Source organism: Miniopterus natalensis, chromosome 2 (assembly GCF_054644295.1).
Source record: "Miniopterus natalensis isolate mMinNat1 chromosome 2, mMinNat1.hap1, whole genome shotgun sequence".
NCBI lineage: Eukaryota > Metazoa > Chordata > Mammalia > Chiroptera > Miniopteridae > Miniopterus > Miniopterus natalensis.
This window is the reverse complement of record NC_142082.1, coordinates 105,083,905-105,106,803: the sequence shown is the minus strand read 5'-3', so window position 1 is coordinate 105,106,803 and position 22,899 is coordinate 105,083,905. Positions and strand designations below refer to the sequence as shown.

General features: G+C 35.9%; 1 protein-coding gene across 4 annotated transcripts in view; it reads left to right on the top strand.

The window, feature by feature from the left end:
- Window positions 1-22,899, top strand: part of ERC1 (ELKS/RAB6-interacting/CAST family member 1) — a 425,945-nt gene that overhangs the window by 70,947 nt on the left and 332,099 nt on the right. For all 4 annotated transcript variants that reach the window (XM_087814458.1, XM_016224828.2, XM_016224830.2 and 1 more), the window contains exon 3: window positions 11,022-11,438. In XM_087814458.1, the coding sequence (XP_087670584.1) occupies window positions 11,022-11,438 (417 nt within the window). The remainder of the gene's footprint in view (window positions 1-11,021; window positions 11,439-22,899) is intronic.

Sequence of the window (22,899 nt, the reverse complement as noted above, 5' to 3'; positions counted from 1 at the left end):
GTAATTATCCATTATACTTTTTAGTCTAGTGTGTTGAGCAGTTGTTCCTCTGCTGCAGCGGAAAATTCTCAGGGATACTTAGCTTGAAACTCTGTGGCATAGATGTCCTAATACTTTGTCTTAAAAGGGGACAGAGGTTTTCCAGAGCCATGCAGATTTTGTGACCTAGATACTGACTCCCTTTTTCATTTAGGACAGTATCTTTTTTAACTGAAACTTTGTAATTTACAGTCTTAAGTAATATTAAGTCAGTTCTGTTAAATGATAGCATTTGCTAGTAGTAATTTCCAATGGCAGATCAATCAGCAAATCAGCAAAAACAGGTTGAATTTTTTAAAGGCTTTAATTGTATCTTTCCTTTTTTGTGTTTTAAAATCGTGTGCTTTTGCAGTGCTCTTGGGGTTCTTATGACATAGTGTGTGAAGGAAATTTTGAGCAATTAATAAGAGATGATGGTGGATCAATAGTTGCCTTCATTTTAACAGTTCACCTAATCATGAAGAACGTGAGAACTGGATTTGACAGATTTGCGTGAAAGGAACTAACTTCTGAAAGGTTGATTGGTTTATTTGTGTTTATAATGGCAAATAAGGAAATATAGTGTTGATGAAGACATTTATTTATTGAACAGATTTGTGGTAATTAAATGGGTTACTTTCAGTTTTCCATGTGGTGGCATATCACATAATGATTCCGTTATAAGTGTGTGTATGTATTTTAAACATTTACAGATTAACGTGGGCCATGTGTTTTGTCTCTTGCTTCTAATTTTCTCTTCTGTTTGAAGAAGAATTCTGTTTTTTTTAAAGTAGATAAATAGATAAGTGATTCATAACCATTATTCTAATTAACTTTCATAAATGGTAAGGTTTCTTTTGGGGGTTATGTTATCAGGTTGTTTTTTGTGCCCCCCCCCCCCCATTTTGCTTCGGTGAAGAGTTATAAGCTGTAATCCAATGAATTGAAGGGACTGTTGAGATGATCCAGTCACTGGTTTTTGAAAAATTTTTTAAAGCTGCAGACCTCTTTTTTCAAACAAATATTTTGATAACTAAAACTTATTTTAAGAAGTAAAATAAAAAGGCAGAACTGTTCTTATTGAGGCAGAAATGGGGAGCCCAGATCTCCCAGTATTGTTCAGCCAGGCATTCCCAGAAGATGCTCTTCAAACCCCCTAGGTTTCAGAGTCTGGTTTGGTAAGCCACTAATCACACCTTTTGATTTTACAAACAACAACAGTAGTAACTATCATTTATTGATCATTTACAATGTGATAGGTACCCTCTTTATATATTATCATAGTATGGATTAATAAATTAAGACTCAGAGTGTTTAAGTAACTTTGCTGAAGTCATCCTCATAGAACCTGGAATTGAACCCAAAGGCAAATCTTTCTTGGTCTGTGTTCTCCACTTAATCTAGAGAAAGGGTCCTATTACTTCTTTTAGTTTCTGTGATACTGTGTTTTCCTATTTCTATCCATTTTTATGACTGCTCTTCTTGACTTCTTTGCCAGCCTCTCGTACTATCCATTCAATGGAGGATTGGTCTTATGGCTGTCTCTTCTTGCTCTATTTTTTTTCATAGGTAGGCTCATTTACTATTGTGGCTTCAGTTAACATCTGTGTATCAAAGCCTCCATGTATCTTTAGCTCATATCTTTCCTCCAGACTCACAGTCTCAGTTTCTCACTTGAAACCTTTTCCTCAACATCTCAAAGACACTTTAAATTCAACTCATGATCTTGTCTCAATTCTGGTTGTTTCTTATCCCCACCCCCACCCCCATTTTTATATATGGTACCATCACTGGTCCAGTGTGTTTAAGTCAGAAACTCCAGGATCTTCTTTGATTTTCTCACTCTTTCATTTCTCATCCTGCCAGTCAAGTCCTGTTGATTTTTTTTCCTCCCTCACTAAGTATTTTTCTAAGCCAGGGGTGGAGAATGTCTGGCCCATGGGCCATATAGGGCCCATGAAATCACTTGGTCTGTCCCTGCCAAGACAACCGCAGGCCCGACTCAAAGTTCAGTAAATCTCGGAGCTTTTTTCATAGCTAACTTTTAAATTGATAATTTTGTATGACCCGCAAGTGATGTTATAAATATCCAAATAGCCCTTGGCAGAAAAAAGGTTCCCCACCTCTGCTCTAAGTATCCATTTTCCACCCCTATGGCTACTTTCATAGTCTGGTCTTCATCATTGTTAGCTTAGATTATTGCAACAGTTTTCTAACTTTCCTTCAATCTTTCTCTTTCTGCTTAATGTGCAGTCACATTGCAGCCAGTTTTAGTTTTTTAAAATACACATGTGATGTTTGAATTCTGGCTCCACCACTCACTAGTTATGTGACTGTTGACAAGTTGCTAAGTCTCTCCAAACCTCACTTTCCTCATCTGTAAAATGGTTATAATTCTTACCTCATGTGACTGTTGTAAGAATTTAATGAGGTCATACATGCTTGGCACGTGGCAAGCACTTGATAAATGTTAGTGATGCTGATGCTGATGCTAATTCTCTGCTCAAAACTTTACAGTGGCTTCCTATTGCCCTTAAAGCCCATTAAAACTCTTGCCATACCTTATTAAAATCCTTTGTGCTTCAGTCTCCTCAATTCTTCAAATGTGCCATGGCCCCTCCTTCTTCAGGGTCTTCACATATATTGTCCTTTCATAGGAAAGTGTCTTTAAATAGTTAACAGAAGTTAACTCATTCTTCAAATCTCATTTAGCCCCCAAATCACTTTCTTAGGTATACTTTCCCAGTTTACTAAACTTTCTTAGGTAAACTTTCCCAGTTTCCCAGTTTACTAAAATACTTTAGTATTTTTTCCCAAGGTAGGTCAAGGTCTTTTTGTTATGTGTTCACTTAATACCTTGAATTTGTGGCTTCTATTCCTGTTTGCAATTATAATTGTGTGTGTCTGTATATGTGTGTCTGCATTTTGATTAATGACTACCTTATCTACTGTTGTTTATCTTACCTACCCTTATGTGGACACAGATCATGTTCATTATGCCTATCTACCATGGTTTTTCAAGCAAGGAACATAATGCCTGACACATAATAGCAACTAAAATATTTTTTCCATCAGTGAGAGATTATATTTTAGTATTTTTCCTCTAGTCTTCAATGTTTGGTAAAATAAATAAGTAGCTTTATTTTACAATGCCAATTTTCCCTATACCACGGGCATCAAAGAACTTGTAAAAGCTGTCAGAAAAAAGAAAGTTCATATATTTACTTCAAAATTATTTTAAACATTAGTAACTGAATCACGTATCCCTGTGTGACTCACTTTTCAAATACCTGATACAAAAGGAAACCTATTTGTTTATTTTTTGCAATAAATATGAAAGGGACAAAGGGAAAACTGTTGAAACTGTTGATGATTGTTTTCAAATCTTCTGGGTCCTTATCTCTAAGATAGTATTATAGAAATCTTTGAGATCAAAATTTTGGTAGTAAGATTAAAGTAGTTGCTTTCTGTGGGGATTCTCAGGGTAAGATATCATTTTAGGTGAAAAGAGGAGAGAAATTAAAATTCTTCCCAATCTTTTCTGTTTCTTCTCTTATTCCTCTTTCAGAGAGAGAAGATTCTGTGGTTAGAATTTTTTCTTTTTAAAAAAAATTCTCATGCTTCCAGAATGAAGCTAGGGCTCTGATAAGCAACTTCATAATTAACTACTTTGAAAATACTCTGCCTATTCCTTACGGAGGGAATTGAAAACACATAATTTAGCTTTTTAAAAATTTATTTTAAAAAAGCAACTTAATCCATTTCTACAAGAAGTTTCCTTCTAGGAAAATGGTTGTATGATTAATGAAAAATATTATATGATTGAAGATTTTATAGATAGGAAGATTCCATGCTGGATATCTGATTCCTTTTATCATCAGTATTACGTACCTCATTCTGTATTAAATTGAAAAAGGTAAGTTTAAATGACTGGTAAGGTTTAAAACACACTGTACTACCTAGTAGTTTCATTTCTGTGTGGCTACTTGAAAGAAACTTTTACATATGTGCACAAGGAGATGTATGTACATGTTTATTATAATAGTGAAAAAGTGGAAAAATATCTAACTACTCTTCAGTAGGTTAGTAGGTAGATTGGTATTTACTTATAAAATGGAATGTAAGTACACCATCCCTTTCTCCAAAATACTGAGGGCAGATGTATTTTGGAATCTAAATTTTTTTCAAAATTTGTAAATAATTGAATATATATACTGTACATTGTGTAACACTCCCACTAAGGTCTGAGCAGTACCCAATAATCAAATATATTAATATATTTATAGTAAAACTTACACTCATGTTAAATTGGATAAATAGATGAGAAATAGCTTCATAGCTGCTGAGTCAGGTTTTCCCATTAAAGAAGTTTAGAAAAAAATTTAGAGCTTTTTGGATTTTAGAATTTGGATAAGAAACTATGTGAACCTGTATTATGCAGCTGATAAAACGAATGAACTAGAGCTACATGTATCAGTGCGGATAAATCTCAAACACATTTTTTAAAACATTGCAATATGATTGACATATAACATATTAATTCCAGGTACACAACACAGTGACTCAGTATTTGTATGCGTTGCAAAATGATCACTACAAGAAGTCTATTTAACATCTGTCACCATACATGTTACAGAAAAGGTTTACTCCCTTGTGATGAGATCTCAGCAGCTTTCAGATATGCAGTACAGAATTAACTATAGTCGCCATGCTGGACATTACATCCCCAGCATTTGTTTATTTTATAACTGGACCTTTGAACCTTTTGACCTGTCTTCACCCATTTTGCCCACCCCCCACTCCCTGCCTCTGGTAACCACCAATCTGTTCTCTCTGTCTATGAGCTGTTTTTATTGTTTTTTGTTTTGTGTTTGTTTTGTTTTTTCTTTATGTCAAGTTTTAATTATATTAGTAGTGTTTCTAACTTGATATCCAAATATCTCTCCCTTAAAAGTATACTGTCAGCTGCAGTGGTGGTAAAAGATTTCGGTCATAGACAGATATTCCAATAGCAAGTATAGTGTGGTACCTGCAAATATGTATTCAGCAGCAGTTAAATGTCATTTTGAAAATCATGGTAACAAATGTATTTAATGGGGTTTATGTGATAGAATTGGTTACAGTGAAGAAATTTATTTTCCTTTTAAATACCCCCATGAAGTTCCATATGGTGTTCTTATTTGCTCTCCACAGTGCTGCTAAAACATAAAGCAATCTTTTGATTAATAAATCTAAATTGATTTATTTTGTTTCTTAAAATTTTCATTAATTTTTAAAGGTTTCTTTTATGTACTTAACATTTTACAGTAGCATGTGCAAAAGAGTTTTAGACACACTTGATTTGAAGGTTGCCATGAAAAATATTAGGGGATTGTATGCAATAAATACTTACTTTACTTTCAAGAAAAATACATGATTTTCTCTATAAAATCCTTTACTTTTTGTTGTTATTGTTATTATTTTTAATTGATTTTAGAGAAAGGGGAGGGAGGGGGGAGAGAGAAACATCGATCATTTGCCTTCTGCATGTGCCCTGACTGGAAATCGAACTCTCAACCCGGGCATGTGCCCTGACCAGTAATTAAACCCACCACTTTTTGTTGTTGTAAGGGACGACGCTCCATCCAACCAAGCCACATTGGTCAGGGCTTTCGTTATTTTTATCCCCAGGTGTCCTTTTGGTCTTATCAAGGCTTTCTTTCTCTGTTTTTAATTAGACTTTATTAAGATTTGTTCCTGTGTAGAGAAATTTAGTTAAATATTATGTTTATCTTATAGTCACCAGGTTTGCTGCTCTTAATGAATCAGATATTTTATCTATGATTTCTACTAAATTTTTATCTTAAAATCTCTAATGATTGTGTTTCTTCCTTTCTAATTCTTATACCTTTTATTTCCTTCTCTTGTCTTACTACACTTGTTCTTAGTATCTCTAAAACAATACAATAGTAGATTATTATAGTCTGTCAGTTGCCTAGTGTAGTCAGTTTCATTCTTGTTTGCTTAATAGCTGGATTTGGTTTATTTATTTATTTTTGCTTTTATCCTGTTATTTAAAAAAATTTCTCAATTACATTTGACATACAATATTATATTAGTTTCAGGTGTACAATGTAGTGATTAGACATTTATATAACTTACAAAGTGATTATGCTGATAAGTCTAGTACCAATCTGACATCATACATATTTGTTGCAATGTTATTGATTATATTCCCTATGCTGTACTTTACATCCCTGTGATTATTTTAATTATTGACAATTTGTATTTCTTAATCCCTTTTGACTTTTTCACGCATCCCCTCAGTCCGTCTCCTATCATTCAACCACCAATTTGTTCTCTGTGTCTGTGACTTTGTTTTTGTATTGTTTATGTCTTTTGTTTTTGTTTTTAGATTTCATATATACCTGAAATAATATGGTATTTGTCCTGCTTTGTATGACTAATTTCACTTAGAATAATACCTTCTAGGTCTATTTATGTTGTCTCAAGTGGCAGGATTTCATTCTTTTTTTATGGCCAAGTAATATTCCATTATATATATGCGCCATATCTTTATCCACTCGTCTATCGATAGACACTTAGGCTGCTTCCATATTTTAGCTCTTGTAAATAATGCTGCAATGAACATAGGGTTGCATTAATATCTTTTCAAGTTAGTGTTTTGTATTTCTTCAGATAAATAACAAGAAGTGGGATTGCTGGGTCATATGGAAGTTCTGTTTGTAATTTTTTGAGGAAACTCCTGTTTTCCATAGTGGTTGCACCAATCTGCATTCCCACCAGCAGTGCATGAGGGTTCCCTTTTCTCTACATCCTCATCAAAACTTGTTGTTTGTTAATTTATTGATAATAGGTATTCTATTGATAATAGGTATTATGACAGTTGTGAGGCGATATCTCACTGATTTTAATTTGCATTTCTCTGGTTAGTGACATTGAGCATATTTTCATATGCATTGGCCACCTCTATGTCTTCTTTGAAGAAGTGTCTATTCAGGTCCTCTGCCCACTTTTTAATTGGTTTGGGTTTTTTGGTGTTGAGTTGTATGAGTTTGTTATAAATTTTGAATATTAACCCCTTATCAGATGTGTCATTGGCAAATACATTCTCCCATTCAGTAAGTAGTATTTTTGTTTTGTTGATAGTTTTGTTTGCTGTGCAAAAACTTTTTAGTTTGATGTAGTCCCGTTTGTTTATCTTTTGTTTTCTTTCCCTTGCCTGAGGCAATATATCAGAAAAAATATTGCTAATAGGAATATTCGAGATCTTACTGCCTGTGTTTTCTTCTAGGAGTTGTATGGTTTTGAGTTTTATATTTAAATCATAAATCCACTTTGAATTTATTGTTTTATATGGCGTGTAATTTTATTTGGTAATTTTAATTGATGAATTAATGTTATTGTATATTTATTCTTGGTGAGAAAAAGCAATGCTTTCAAGAAAAAGATTGATATCTTTGCATTAATTTTTTTTCTATTTAAACGTTGCTATAAACTATGTTCAAAGAAAAATGACAGACTTGGGAATATATTTGTAACATACACAGCAAGCAGAAGGTTATTTAAGCTCTTAAAATGGATTAGGAAAATAATTAAATGTCCCAATAGCAAAATTGGCAAAGAATAAGAACAGCTGAGTTGCAAAGGAAGGTATACAAAGTGCCAGTAGATGTGTGAATAGATATTCAGCCTCACTTGTAATCAAAGAAATGCCAGAAAATGAAAGAAAGAAAAACCCGTAGTTGTTAAAGGTATAGGGAAATGGCCACTCCCAGACATTGTTTGGTGGAAGTTTAAATCTCTACAGACCCCATGAGATATAATTTGGAATATGTATCAATATTGTAACTGTATATCCTCTAATCCAGCAATTCTACCTATGAAAATTGATTTCCAAGAAAAATTTGGGTACATGTGCAAAGATATACATATGAAGGTGCCTGTTACAATAGTGAAAAATGAGAACCAACATAAATATTTATCAATAGTTATAAGCAAATGATTAAATATCCACAACAGTAGAATTCTGTGGTAGGTATTACCACCCTCCCCCTTTTCAGTAAAATACCCCTTACATTATCTTCAGTTTCCCATCTTAATCATCTTTCAAGCGTACAGTTCAGTGGCCTAAACTCCATTCATATTGTTTTGCAGCCGTCACTGCCGTCCATCTCCAGAACTCTTCATCCTGTAAAACCGAGTCTCTCTGCAAGTTAAACAATAACTCCCTATTTGCGGCTCCTGGCAACCACTGTTCTACTTTCTATGTCTATAATTTGACTCTTATAGGTACCTCATATAAGTAGAATCATACAATATTTGTCTTTTGTGACTGGCTTACTTAATTTAGTGTAATATCCTCAAGGTTCATCATTGTAGCATGTGTCAGAATTTCAATCCTTTTTAAGGCTGAAAAATATTGGTAGGTACTTTTTTTAAAATTTAATTTTTGAGTAGGTAGTACATTCATTTCAAATTCAAGAGGAAGTTAGGAGGAGGCAAGATAGGAAGTGACTGCTAATGGGTACTGGATTTCGCTTAGGGGTGATGAAAGTGTTCTAGAATTAGATAGTAGGGATCAATGTACAACTTTTCATATGTTGAAAACCACTGAGTTGTACACTTTAAATAGGTGGACTCTATGGTATATGAATTATATATCTCAGTAAAGCTATTTTAAAAAATTTTCAATGTCAATCATACCTCAGTTAAAAAAATTTCAAGAGGAATAAAATAAATATAGTACAGTCTTTTATAATTTGTCCTTCAACCATTCCAGTTTTTCTTCTTCTCCTTCTCCTCCTCCTCCTCCTCCTCCTCCTTTTTCTTCTCCTCCTCCTCCTCCTCCTTCCTCCTCTTCCCCCTCCTCCTTTTCTGCCTTCTTCTTCTTACAAAATAACCATTAGTTTCTTGTGTACTTTCCAGATATACTTTAATTTCTTATAAATATCTTTTCCCCCAGTTATAATAAATAGTAATTATTTATTTTTCCCCTCCTTTTTTTTCTTTTTTTTTCTTTTTTAACACAGAGTGATAGCAAATTGAACACAGTGTTTTGCACCTAAGCAGGAATCTCTGAAGACTATTTTTCTTATTTTAAAAGTTTTTTTTTTTTTTTAAATTACAAAAGGTTTATATGCTTACTATAGGAGATTTAGACAGTACAAAAAGATATGAAAAAAATGTGAAAGTTACCCATACCCAGAGATAGTCATTGGTAATTGTTTATATCCTTTTAGACTTTTCTCTTCACATATATAGTCTTTTAAAAATTAGAATTGAGATCATTCTGTACTTGCTATTATATTGTCTGCTTTCTTATACTTATATTGTGACCATAGTTTTTATTAGTAAATATAAATCTACATTGTTACTTTTTATTGATGTAGAGTGTTGAATTGTGTGGACATTCCTCATTTACTTGTCACCTACTGATATCCACTTAGGTTTGTTTTTAATTTTGTGACTATCATAAACAACAATGAGGGTCTCTGTACATACATCTCGTACGCTTGGCAAATCATTTCTTTGAGATTCTTACTATAACTGCTTTTTTGCAGTTGGCCAAAATTATTCAGTGAGGTATGTTTTAAAATACACACCACAAAGATTTCCATGATATTATTAACTCTGAAGATATGATACAGGTATTTATAGCCTCATTTTAAATATGAAGAATATGAAACCCAGAAGATGGCAATGTGTCCCAAATTACATTGGTAATTAGTGTGAGAACTGGAACTAAAACTCATCTCTTCTGATCGTGGGTTAATATTCTTTTCACTGTGGCCTCGATACCTTAAATACAAAGAGTGATCTTTTATTATTGCTTCTTCATTTCTAAACATAAGATTGTTGATGTAACAACTTTTATTTATTTATTTTAATTAAAAAAAAAAGCCTTTATTGATTTCAGAGAGAGGAAAGGAGAGGAAGAGGGAGAGATAGAAACATCAATGATGAGAAAGTCATTGATCTGCTGCCTCCTGCACGCCTCCTACTGGGGGTTGAGCCCCAACCTAGGCATGTGCCCTGACTGGGAATAGAACCTGCGATCTCCTAGATGAACTGCCGAGCCACACTGGCCGGGCAATAAAACAACTTTTAGATTCCTTCTATAATGTGCTGGAATTTTTTCATTGAGATTTAAGGTTCATATACCTTCATTGGGGGCATAGGCTAAAGATGTGCCCTCTCAAACATTTTAGTAGTTTATTTGCATCTATACGTTCCTTTAATTACTCACCTATATTGTCTTCCCTGTATAAAAAGCTCACATAGTCAAGTTTTGTTTTTGTCTTTTTTAGCTTCAAATTATTGCCCTTGGATAGTACTAGTTTCAGTGGACTGGGAGAATTACTTTGTTTTGAATCTAGGTTCTGTCACTGTGTGATCTTGGCCAGATTATTTAAATCTCTGTAAGCCTAGTGTCATCATCAGTAAAATTGAAATAATAGTATATGTCTCCTAGTGAGGATAAAATGAATTAACGCAAAAAGTGCTTGACACAATCTGGGATGTAGAAACTAAATAAATGCTAGTCGTTATTGTTTAATGTGTAAATTTAATGGTAAATTATTAGAAGTCATTTTGTGTTTTGATATCCTGTTGTTTTTGGGGTTTTTTTGGTGAAATTTTTTGTATGATATGTTTGTATCCTGTAAATTTCCCATGTCTTTTTCCTCCCTTCCCCTCAGTTCTATATAGTAATACCTTCAATTATTTTGAACAGTGTCTTTATTATGTCATGGCTTATGCAAAGTGAGGAGCTGCTATACTTGTTTCCTTTTGGGAATAAACATAAATTAAATTACTGATATTCTACAGATTATCTCAATCATTTTTTAAGACAATGTAATGTGGAATAATGTGGATCCTGATTGGCTAATTGCAGGGTTCTGAGAGTCCTGATAGTTATTTTCTGATTCCCTAATCTGCTCTGTTTTTGCTGCCTGAGGAGGAAAGCTGATTTGAGGTTTTCTTTTTTGTCTTGGTTCTAGCACATGCAAATGACAATTCAGGCTCTCCAGGATGAATTACGGATCCAAAGGGACCTGAACCAGCTGTTTCAGCAAGATAGTAGCAGTAGGACTGGTGAACCTTGTGTGGCAGAGCTGACGGAGGAGAATTTCCAGAGACTACATGCTGAACATGAAAGACAGGCCAAAGAGCTGTTTCTCCTTCGGAAGACTCTGGAGGAAATGGAACTGCGTATTGAGACTCAGAAGCAAACCCTGAATGCTCGGGATGAATCCATCAAGAAGCTTCTGGAGATGTTGCAAAGCAAAGGACTTTCTGCTAAGGCTACTGAAGAAGATCATGAGAGAACAAGACGACTGGCAGAGGCAGAGATGCACGTCCACCACCTAGAAAGCCTTTTGGAGCAGAAGGAAAAAGAAAACAATATGTTGAGAGAGGTGAGTGTCCATTTTTTCAGTTGTTACAACTTACTGTCCTTTTATCATGATTAGTCAGCATCTTGGCCTAGATAAATTTATATGCTCTACTGAGCTAGTGGAAGGGAATTTTTTCTTTGGTATTTAAGTGGTTCACTGTTTTCTATTCTGATTTGCTCTCTTGTACAAGATGATATTAACTGGTATATATATTGGCTTGATAACTTTCTGGATCTTTCTTTTCCCCTCCTGGTTTCTATAGACTCATTTTGTTTCTAGAGAGTCACAGAATTTTCTTTATTTGTTACTCATCTTTTGATTTGTTCAGAGGAGCAACAAAACCAGAATCAGAGTAGCTAACTGTTGCTCAATTTTAAAATATTAATAAGAGAAAGTAAACGGTAACTTCAGTTTAGGTGTGTTCATAAAGTCCTTGGCAGCAGTAATGGATGTTTGCCTTGTGGTTTCCATGGAAACTGTTGCCTTGCTGTAAAATATATGTGATAAAAATCATTTGCTGCCAAGGAGGCATAGTGAGAAAGAATGATATATAGGCACACTGTCACTTATTTTTTAGAGAGTAAACTCAGAGTTCAGCTGACCACTGTGACTATTGATAATTTTTCACTTTTCTAGATAATGCTTCATTTTAAGAAAGCATAAATAAAAAATTCTTCTTACACTGAATTAAAGAAATTGACAGCTATAATTCTCTACATGTGGTCAGAGACCTCACATAACTTTCAGATTTGGATAGGGGAAAAAAAAAACTTAGAATTGTGTTAGTGCCAGTGTGAATAATTCCTTTTTAAATGAAATGTGAGGAAGGCTGTTGGAAAAAAAAAGGAATATTTCCAAAACAACAAAATAGCAACTTTTAAAATAATACTTTTAAATTTATAGTTTGTTCCACAATTTCTCCTTTTGCCAAAAATCTGAAATATTTAGTGAGGACATTTTTATTTTTGAAAGAGAAATTCATTGTTTCTTAAAATCAATTTTATTATAGAGTAAATCCATTGTAGTTTATTATAGTAAAATTAGAAAATAGATTAGCAAAAAGTTTAAATCCAAGGTATAATTACCTAGTGCTAACTGTCAATTTTCATTTTGTGTATGCAGCTATAAATAATGTAATGTCACCTGCTTTTCTTAATAATTTGTCTGGACTGTCTTTCTTTGTCAGTACGTGTAGAGTTTTGTAATTTCAGATGCATTTATAATGTTTCATTGCATTTATTTGAATATCTCTTACTATTGAATATTTAGACCACTATTAATTTTTCAGTATTATAAAATTGTGCTGCACTAAATATCCTTAATCATATATCCCTGTACATTAATTTTTTAGGATAATTTCCTATAAATAAATTTATTCACGGAGTATGTACATTTTTGAAACATTATCTTGTCTTTTAGAGTGATTGGACCAGTTGATCCTCTCAACAACATACACTATATTCTTATGATTAATCTGTAGCAATGTATATGTTATGTTCTTCAAATTACCACATCATACTGTTATAGAAAATTTTCTGTAAATTCCTGTTATAGACACATCCTGAGTTTCAGTTTACTTCAAAGACTATATTTTAATGAGGTAATCCAGAACCTGGCCATAGGACATTGTTAGAGAAGTTGTAATAATCTCAAACATCATACAACATGAAAACTGTACCAGCATCATGATGGACTTTGAATATTACATTTTTACTGCTTCTCTTCTGATTATTTCAACTTACATCTATTCAATTTTGAGTTTTGGGGTTAACAAATAGTAAATTGCTAAGTATTGTGAAAAGCCCCCATGTATTCTGGCAGAACAATCAGAATTTTGGTAAATTTGAAAAAGTGGTAGAAAATCCATGAATTTACCACTAATTTTCAAATAACAGGCTCTACAAATATCAAGTTCCACTTATGTACATAATGTGGAAAGAAATATGGGCCTTGTTGGGGAAATCCAAGATGACAGAGGAGTATGTGGAAGCTACTCTTGCCTCCTCCCAGGACAAAACTGGAGTTACAACTAAAATTATGGAAAAATCATCCTGAGTAATCAACTGAAGACTACTGAAGAGAAGTCTAATAATGAAGGATTTACAGAAGAAGCCACACTGAGACTGAATCTGGGACAGACTAAGCTATTTGGCTCTAGAACAGGGGCCATTTTTCCCTCACATGCCTAACTGGAGCAGAGCCCTCCTTTCACTAGGGTAAATCTCGGTCTGTTTGAACCTGATAAACTCTGTTTGCCTCACCCTAATGACTCCAAGAAACCCTGCCCTAACACAAAGGTGTGCAAGCACACAGTGGGTGGAAAGTAGACTTCATATACCAGGGGGCATTTGCTCAGTGGCCTCAGACCCAGCACTGGCACCAAGTTTGAACCTATGCCAGTCTGGTGAACACCACTCGCCCCTGCCAGGTGACTCACTAAGAATCTACTTAACAAAATTTGGTACAGCCAGAGGTTCTTTCAGTGACTGAGCCTATGAGGTAGCCAGTGGACAGAGGCAGGCAGAAGCGGATTTAGGGTACCTTGGGACTTTGCTGACCTGTTCCCAGGTCTGGTGCTTGTAAAAGCTGACCTTGGTGAGCATCTTGGTCCTTCCTCCATGTACCCAGGCCCAGCAGAGGCAGCCGCAAACTATCTATTGCTTATGGTTACAGACTGGTTGCCAAGGGCCAGTCACAGGCAGTGTCTGAGTTTGGCCTGTGCCAGAGTCCCTCCCAAGAGGCCCTGAAACCAACACACTCAGTGGCCAGCTTTAGACAACATCAGAACAGGATTCAATTAGCTTCACAAGCAGCATATCCAAAGGGAGATCTTGGCAGTCACCAAACTCTGCTGAACGAATTCCACTTCGTGTGGTCAGCACCTGCATAGCAGCTCACATGCTGTGGTTGGTGTTGAGCATCACAGTCAGCCCGCCTGAGGGTCGATTGCACATAGGAATAGGCCAATAGCAATCAAGACTCAGTTACAACAGGCAAGCCCACATAAACCACACAGGGACATTCCTTGGAGCACCGAGTTCAGGTGATCAAGGAGACTGCATTACTGGACCCCACAAGGACACCTACTACATAAGGCCACCCCATGAAGATACAGAGTCATAGCTGATCTGCCTAATACATAGAAATAACACAAAGAGGAAGCCAAAATGAGGGAGACAAAGAAACATGCCCCAAATGAAAGAACAGGGGAAATCTCCAGAAAAAGAACTGAATGAAATGGAGGTAATCAGCTTATCAAATACAGAGTTCTAAGTAATGGTTATAAGGATGCTCAACAGCATGAAAAAGGACATAGAAACCATGAAAAACAACCAATCAGAAATGAAGAATGACATAGCTGAAATAAAGAATACACTGGAAGGAATTAACAGTAGGTTAAAAGAAGCACAGGATCAAATCAGCAAAGAAGACAAGGTAGAAAAAAAAAATCACTCAATTAGAGCAGCAAAAAAAAAAGAATACTTAAAAAGCATGAGGACAGGGAGATTAAAGATGGCGGCAGCCTAAGTGGAAGCCACACTGACACTCTCCTGGGACCCACCTGTAATTACAACTAAAATACAGAAAAACGATCCTGAATAATCAGCTGCAGCAGAAGATGAGCTGGAGAGCACCCTCATAACCAAGGAGGAAAAGTGGAGACCGCATAGAGGCTGGTAGGAAGTGCAAAGGCATAAGAGGGCTGGCCAGGTTCCCACAGGCAGCAGCTGAAGGTCCAGAGGGATATCTGTGCTGTGGGAGGTTCCCACTGAGGACCCTAGGCTGGGCTTCCCAGCCAAGAGCACCAGAACTCAGGTGCCCACATAATATCTGGCAGTGAAAAGCTGCTGGGTTTCTGTCTGTAAGGAAGAGATGGCTGGAAATGTAGGCATTCTCTTAAAGAGCCAACACAAAGTTTTGTGTGCAGCCACTCACCTTGGGCTCTAGCAGAGGGAGGGAAGAGTGGACTGGAGTTGTGTGAAGCGAATTAAGGGTGTGGGCTCTGGAGATAGAGTTCAGAGGATACCCCTCTGTATTCCTGTGCTGAGTCATTCCCCCATACTGCAGAGGACATCTTTCTCAGGCAGACATTTGCCTTCCAAGCAGCTTTAGCCTGAGGAGGAAGCAGTTTCCCCACCCTGCTGGAAAAACCTCTTGCTGTACCCCTTGGAGTTTCTATAGCCTGAGGCTCATTAAGAGAACCAGATTAACCAGCCTGTAGGCAGAGGCAGACCTCAGAATGCATTGAGTCTTTGCCTAATCTGCTTCTGGACCCAGGCCTTGGAAAAGCAGACTTTGGTGTGCACCTTGGTCCTGTCTAAATGCACGTAGTCCTAACAGAGGGGACCTCAAGCCATGGGTTGTTGATAGCTCTGAACAGGGTACTGAAGGCGTCTGGCATTGGCCTGCACCAGAGACCTTCCAAAAAGACTGAGAATCCTAGCAGGCCTACCTAATACATAGAAACAAACCCAAATAGGCAGCCAAAATGGGGAGACCAAAAAACAAGCCCCAAATGAAAGAACAAGAGAAATCTCCAGAAAAAGAGCTAAATGAAATGGAGATAAGCAGTCTATCAGATATAGCGTTCAGAATACTGAATGACATAGCAGAACTAAAGAATACATTGGAAGGGATAAACAGCAGATTAGAGCAAGCTGAGGATCAGATAAGCAAATTAGAAGATAGGGTAGAAAAATATCACTTCATCAGACATCCAAAAAGAAAAAACAAAACAAAAACCAGGACAGTTTAAGGGAGCTGTGGGGACAACATGAAATGTCACAATATTCACATCATAAGAGTGCCTGAAGTAGAAAGTAAACAAGGGTTATAGAACCTGTTTGAAGAAATAATGGCAGAAAACTTCCCTGGTCAAGGAAAAAGGCACACGAGTTCAGGAGGCACAGAGAGTCCCAAGCAAGAAGAATCCATAGAGGCCAATGCCCAACACACCATAGTTAAAATGCCAAAAATTCAAGACAAAGAGAGAATCTTAAAGACAGCAAGAGAAAAGCAATATTACCTACAAAGGAGCTCCCATAAGGTTGTCAGCTGACTTCTCATGAGAAACTCTACAGGCCAGAAGGGAATAGCATGAAGTATTCAAGGTAATGCAGAACAAGGATTTGAAACCAAGACTACTCTATCCAGCAAAACTAGCATTCAAAATAGGTGGTGAAATAAAGAGCTTCCCAGACAAAAAAAAGGCTAAATGAGTATATCATCACCAAACCAGTATTGCAGGAAATGCTGTAATTAAAAGTAGAAATAGAAGCATTGTAAGAAATGTTAAAGGGACTGCTGTAAAAAAAGAAGAAATAGAAGGAAACATAGGCATAAAGAATTAAAATGGCAATAAATAATGACCTAGCAATAATAACCTTAAGGACTTTAAAGGAGAGATCAACAGCAATACAGTCATAGTCACGGACTTTAACACCCCACTGACTTCACTGGATAGATCTTCCAGACAAAAAGTCAGCACGGAAACAGTGACTCTAAATGGCACACTAGATCAGATGGATTTAATTGATATTTACAGAACATTTCACCCCAAAGCTGCAGAATATACATTCCTCTCCAAGTATACATGGGTCTTGCTCAAAGATAGACCACATGTTAAGACACAAAACCAGTCTCTACAAGTTCAAGAAGATTGAAATTATATCAAGCATCTCAGATCACATGACATGAAATTAGAAATCAACTGCAGTGAAAACACTCAAAACTATTCAAATACATGGAGGCTAAATAGCATGCTATTAAACAATGAATGGGTTACCAATAAGATCAAAAAAGAAATAAAAAACTTTCTAGAATCAAATGAAAAGGGACACACCACAACCCAAAATCTATGGGACATAGCTAAAGCAGTCCTAAGAGGAAAGTTCATAGCACTACAAGCCTACCTCAGAAACCAAGAAAACTTTTAATGAAGTATCTAACCCTACAACTGAAGAATTAGAAAGCTCCCTTGTGAAGCCATCCAGACCAGGGCTTTTGTTTGCTGGGAGTTTTTTTTTATTACTGTTCCAATTTCATCAGTTGTTATTGACCTATTTAGGTTTTCTGGTTCTTCCTGATTCAGTTTTACATGGTCTCACTCATATGTGGAATCTAATAAACAAAAGAGACTGAGGAACAAAATAGATCAAGACACATGGAAGCATGGAATGGACTGATGAATCTCAGTGGGAAGGCGCGGATTGGGGTATGGGTGGGGAGAGATTAATCGAAGAACTTATATGCATATATGCATAGCCCATGGACCTAGTAGTGTGGTGGGGGCCTGGGTGAGGGTGGATTTGGGGTGGAGGGGATCAATGGGGGAATAAAAGGGGGATATCTGTAATACTTTTAACAATAAAGATAAATTTTAAAAAAACAAACACACAAGGACAGTTTAAAGGAACTTTTGGACAACATGAAGTGTAACAACATTTGCATCATAGGACTACCAGAAGGAGACAAGAGAGAACAAGTGGTCAAGAACCTATTTGAAGAAATAATAGCAGAAATTTCCCTAACCTGGTGAAGTGAAAAGTCACACAAGTCCAGGAAGTGCAGAGAGTCCCAAACAAGATGAACCCAAAGAGATCCACACCAAGACACATCATAATTAAAATGGCAAAGTTTAAACTCAAAGAGGGTATCTTAAAAACAGCAAGAGAAAGACAAGTTACCTACAAGGGAGCTCCTATAAGACTGTCAGCTGATTTCTCAACAGAAACATTCCAGGCCAGAAGGGATTGCCATGAAATAGTTAAAGTGATGAAAGGCAAGGACCTGCAACCAAGACTACTTTACTGAGCAAGGTTATCATTTAAAATTAAAGGACAAATAAAGAGCTTCCCAGACAAGAGAAAGCTAAAGGAGTTTGTTACCACCAAACCAGTATTACAAGTAATGTTAATGGGCCTGCTTGAAGAAGAAGGAAAAAAACCCAAACAAAACAAACCAGAGGAATATAGTTAATAAAATGGCAATAAATACGTACTGGTCAGTAATCACTTTAAATGTAATTGGCTTAAATACTCTAATCAGAAGGCATAGGTTAGGTGAATAGATAAGAAAACAAAGCCCATATGTGTGTGTGAGATCTATAGGAGAGCCCCTTTAGAACCAAAGGTACACAGAGACTAGAAGGGATGCAGCAGGATATTTCATGAGAATCGAAAGCAAAAAAGGACGCTGGGGTAGCAATGCTTTTATCTGACAAAATATACTCTGAAACAAAGGATGTAGTGAGAGACAATGAAGGACACTGCATAATGATTAAGGGACCAATTAAAAAAGAGGATATATATAATCCTTGTAAATCTTTATGCACCCAACATAGGATTGCCTAAATATGTAAAGCAAATCTTGATAGACATGAAGGGAGAGATTGACAGTAATACAGTCATAGTAGGACAGTTTAATCCGTCATTGACACCAGTGGATAGATCTCCCAGACAGAAAATCAGCAACGAAACAGTGACCTCAAATGACACACTAAATCAGATGTGAATTTAATTGATATCTTCAGAGCCTTTCACCCAAAAGCAGTGGAATATACATTCTTTTCAAGTGTACATGGAACATTTTTCTAGGATAGACCATGATAGGACACAAAACAAGTCTCAATAAATTTAAGAAGATTGAAATTATATCAAGCATCTTCTCTGACCATGATGGTAGGAATCTAGAAATTAATAACAAGAAAAAAATTGAAAAATACATAAAGACATGGAGAGTAAATAACATGTTACTTAACAATGAACGAGTTAACAGTGAGATCAAGGAAGAAATCAAAGGATAGCTTGAAACAAATGAAAGTGAGAACACAACCCCAAATCTGTGGGACACAGTGAAAGCAGTCCTGAGAGGGAAATTCATAGCATTGCAAGTCTTCCTCAAGAAGCAAGAATAATCTCAAATAAAGAATCTAACTTTACACTTAAAGGAAGTTTAAAACAAACAACAAACAAAGCTCACAGTGAGTAGAAGGAAGGAAATAATAAAGATCAGAGCAGAAATAAATGAAATGGAGTCTAAAAAAGCAAATCTAAAGATAAATGAAACCCAGAGCTGGTTCTTTGAAAAGACACACAAGATTGAGAAACCTTTAATTAGATAGATCAAGAAATAGATAGGATCCAAATAAATAAAATCAGGAATGAAAGAGGAGAAATAACAACTGCTACCAAAGAAATACAAAGGAATATAAGAAAATATTACGAAAAATTGTATGCTAACATATTGGACAATCTGGACGAAATGGATACACTTCTAGAAACATAGAATCTTCCAAAACATAATCAGGAAGAATCACTGAGTCTGACTAGACAGATTATAACTAGTGACATTGAAGCAGTAATCAAAAAAGCCTCCCAACAAACAAAAGTCCTGGACCAGATGGCTTCACAGGTGAATTTTACCAAACATTCAGAGCAGAACTAACACCTATCCTCAATCTATTCCAAAAATTCAAGAGGGAGGAAGACTCCCAAGCTCATTATTTGGGGCCAGGATTTTCTTAATTCCAAGACTAGATAAAGACATTACGAAGAAAAGAAATTATAGGCTAATATTTCTGGTGAACATAGATGCTAAATCTTCAACAAAATATTAGCAAACCTGATCCAGCAATACATTAAAAAGATCATATACCATGATCAACTGGGATTTATTCTGGGGATGCAAGGTTGGTACAGTATCCACAAATCAATAAATGTGATGGAAAACCAAAACAAAATGAAGGATAAAATCACATCATATCATAGATGCAGAAAAGCATTTGATAAAATCCATCACCCATTTTTGATAAAAACTCTCAGCAAATGGGAATAGGGGGAACATACCTCAACGTAATAAAGGCCATATATGACAAACCCACAGCCGACATCATACTCAATGGGCAAGAACTACAAGCAGTTTCCATAAGATCAGGAACAAGTGGGGGATGTCTGTTTTCACCACTCTTATTCATCATAGTACTGGAAGTCCTAGCCAAAACAGTCAGATAAGAAGAAGAAATAAAAGGCATCCAGAGTGCAGAGGAAGAAGTGAAACTCATTATTTTCAGATGACATGATACTATATATGGAGAATCCTAAAGATTCTATCAAAAAACTGCTAGAACTGATGAATGAATTCAATAAAGTAGCAGGATACAAAACAAATATCCAGGAATCAGTTTCATTTTTATACACCAATAATGAACTATCAGAAAGGAAAACTAAGACAGTCCCATTCACATTCACAATTGCTTCAAAAAGAATAAAATACCTAAGAATAAATTTAACCAACGATGTAGAAGACTTGTACTCAGAAAATTATGCACTGAAGAAAGCGATTGAAGAAGATACAAGTAAATGGAAGCATATACCATATTTATGGATAGGAAAAATTAACAGCATTAAAATGTCCATACTACCCAAAGCTATCTGTGCATTCAGCGCAATTCCTGTCAAGAAACCAATGGCATATGTCACAGACCTAGAATGAGTGTTTCATAATTTTATGTGGAAGGAAAAACACCCCTAATAGCCACAGCAATCTTGAGATAGAAGAAGAACGAAGTTAGAGGAATCACACCACCTGATACTCAACTGTACTTCAAGGCCATAGTATTCAGAAGAACATGGAACTAGCATAAAAACAGACATATAGATGGGTGGAACAGAATAGAGCCCAGAAATAAACCCATGCCTTTATAGTCAATTAATTGACAAAGGAGGCCAAAACATACAATGGGGTAAAGGGTAAAGATAGTCTATTTAATAAATGGTGTTGGGAATATTGGACAGATACATGCAAAAAAAGAAAAAAAAAAAGAAAAACTGGACCACTTTCTTGCACCATACACAAGAATAAACTCAAAAAGGATTAAACAGTTAAATGTTAGACTTGAAACCATAAAAATCCTAGAAGAAAACATAGGCAATAAAATGTTAGATATTCCTCTGATTAGTATTTTTTCTGATAAATTTCCTTTGACAAGGGAAACAAAAGAAAAAATAAACAAGTGGGGCCTGGCCGGGCATGGCTCAGCGGTTGAGCATCGACCTAGGATCCAGGAGATCGAGGTTTGATTCTGGGTCAGGGCACATGCCCGGGTTGCGGGTTCGATCCCCAATGACTCTCTCATCATTGGTGTTTTCTGTCTTTCTCCCTCTGCTGCCCTTTCTCTGAAATCAATAAAGATATATAAAAAAAATAAAAATAAAAAATAATCAGGTGGGACTACATCAAATTAAAAAGGTTTTTCACAGCAAAGGAAACCATCAACAGAATGAAAACACAACCAATGAGTGGGAGAACATATTTGCCAGTACATCTGATTAGGGGTCAATACCCAAAATTTATAAAGAACTTATAAAACTCAACACTAAACAAACAAGATATTAAGAAATGGGCAAGGGACCTGAATAAACACTTTTCCGAAGAGAAGTTACTAATGACCAACAGACATGAAAAGATGCTCAACATCATTAATCAGCAGATAAATGAAAATTAAAACCAGAATGAGATATCACCTCACACCTGTCAGAATGGCTATCATCAATAAATCAACAAACATCAAGTGTTGGTGAGGATGTTAAGGAAAGGGAACCCTTGTGCACTGTTGGTGGAATGCAGATTGGTGCAGCCACTGTTGAAAGCAGTATGGAGTTACCTCTAAAAATTAAAAATGGAACTCTCTTATGACCTAATGATTCCACTTTTGGGTATTTATCCGAAGAAACTCAAAACACTAATTTGAAAAAATATATGAACCCCTTTGTTCATTGCAGTGTTACTTATAATAGCCAAGGTTTGGAAGCAGCCCAAGTGTCCATCAGTAGATGAAAAAGCAGTGGTACATTTATACAATGGGATACAGCTCAGCTGTAAAAAAAGAAGGAATTCTTATCCTTTTGACAGCATAGATTGACCTGGAAAACATTATGCTAGGTGAAATAAGCCAGTCAGAGAAAGACAAGTACCATATGATTTCAATCTTGTGTGGAATTTAATAAACTAAATGAACCAACAAGCAAGATAGAGACAGCGTCATAGAGAGAGAGCAGGCTGACAGATGTCAGTGTGTGTGTGTATGTGTGATGTGTGGGGATGGGTAGAGAGACTGAGCAAAAAAGAAAAACTCATGGACAGGGACAACAGTGTGGTTATTATCAGGGACGGTGGAAGGAGGGAGGAGGGTATAGGGGGGATAAATGCTGATGAAAGGAGACTTGACTTGGGGTGGTCAACACACAGTGCAGTATATAGATGATGTGGAATTGTGCACTTGAAACCTGTATAATTTTGTTAACCAATGTCACCCCAATAAATTAAATAAAAAGTGGGGAAAAAGGAAATATAGGCCTTGTCAATCATACCAACACAACTTCAGTTGCCATTAGCAGTATAGCATCATCTTATAGGAAACAAATTAAAATTATTTAAGAGCAAATGGAATGATTGCTTCAGAAATAAATGTTTAGAAAGCTTG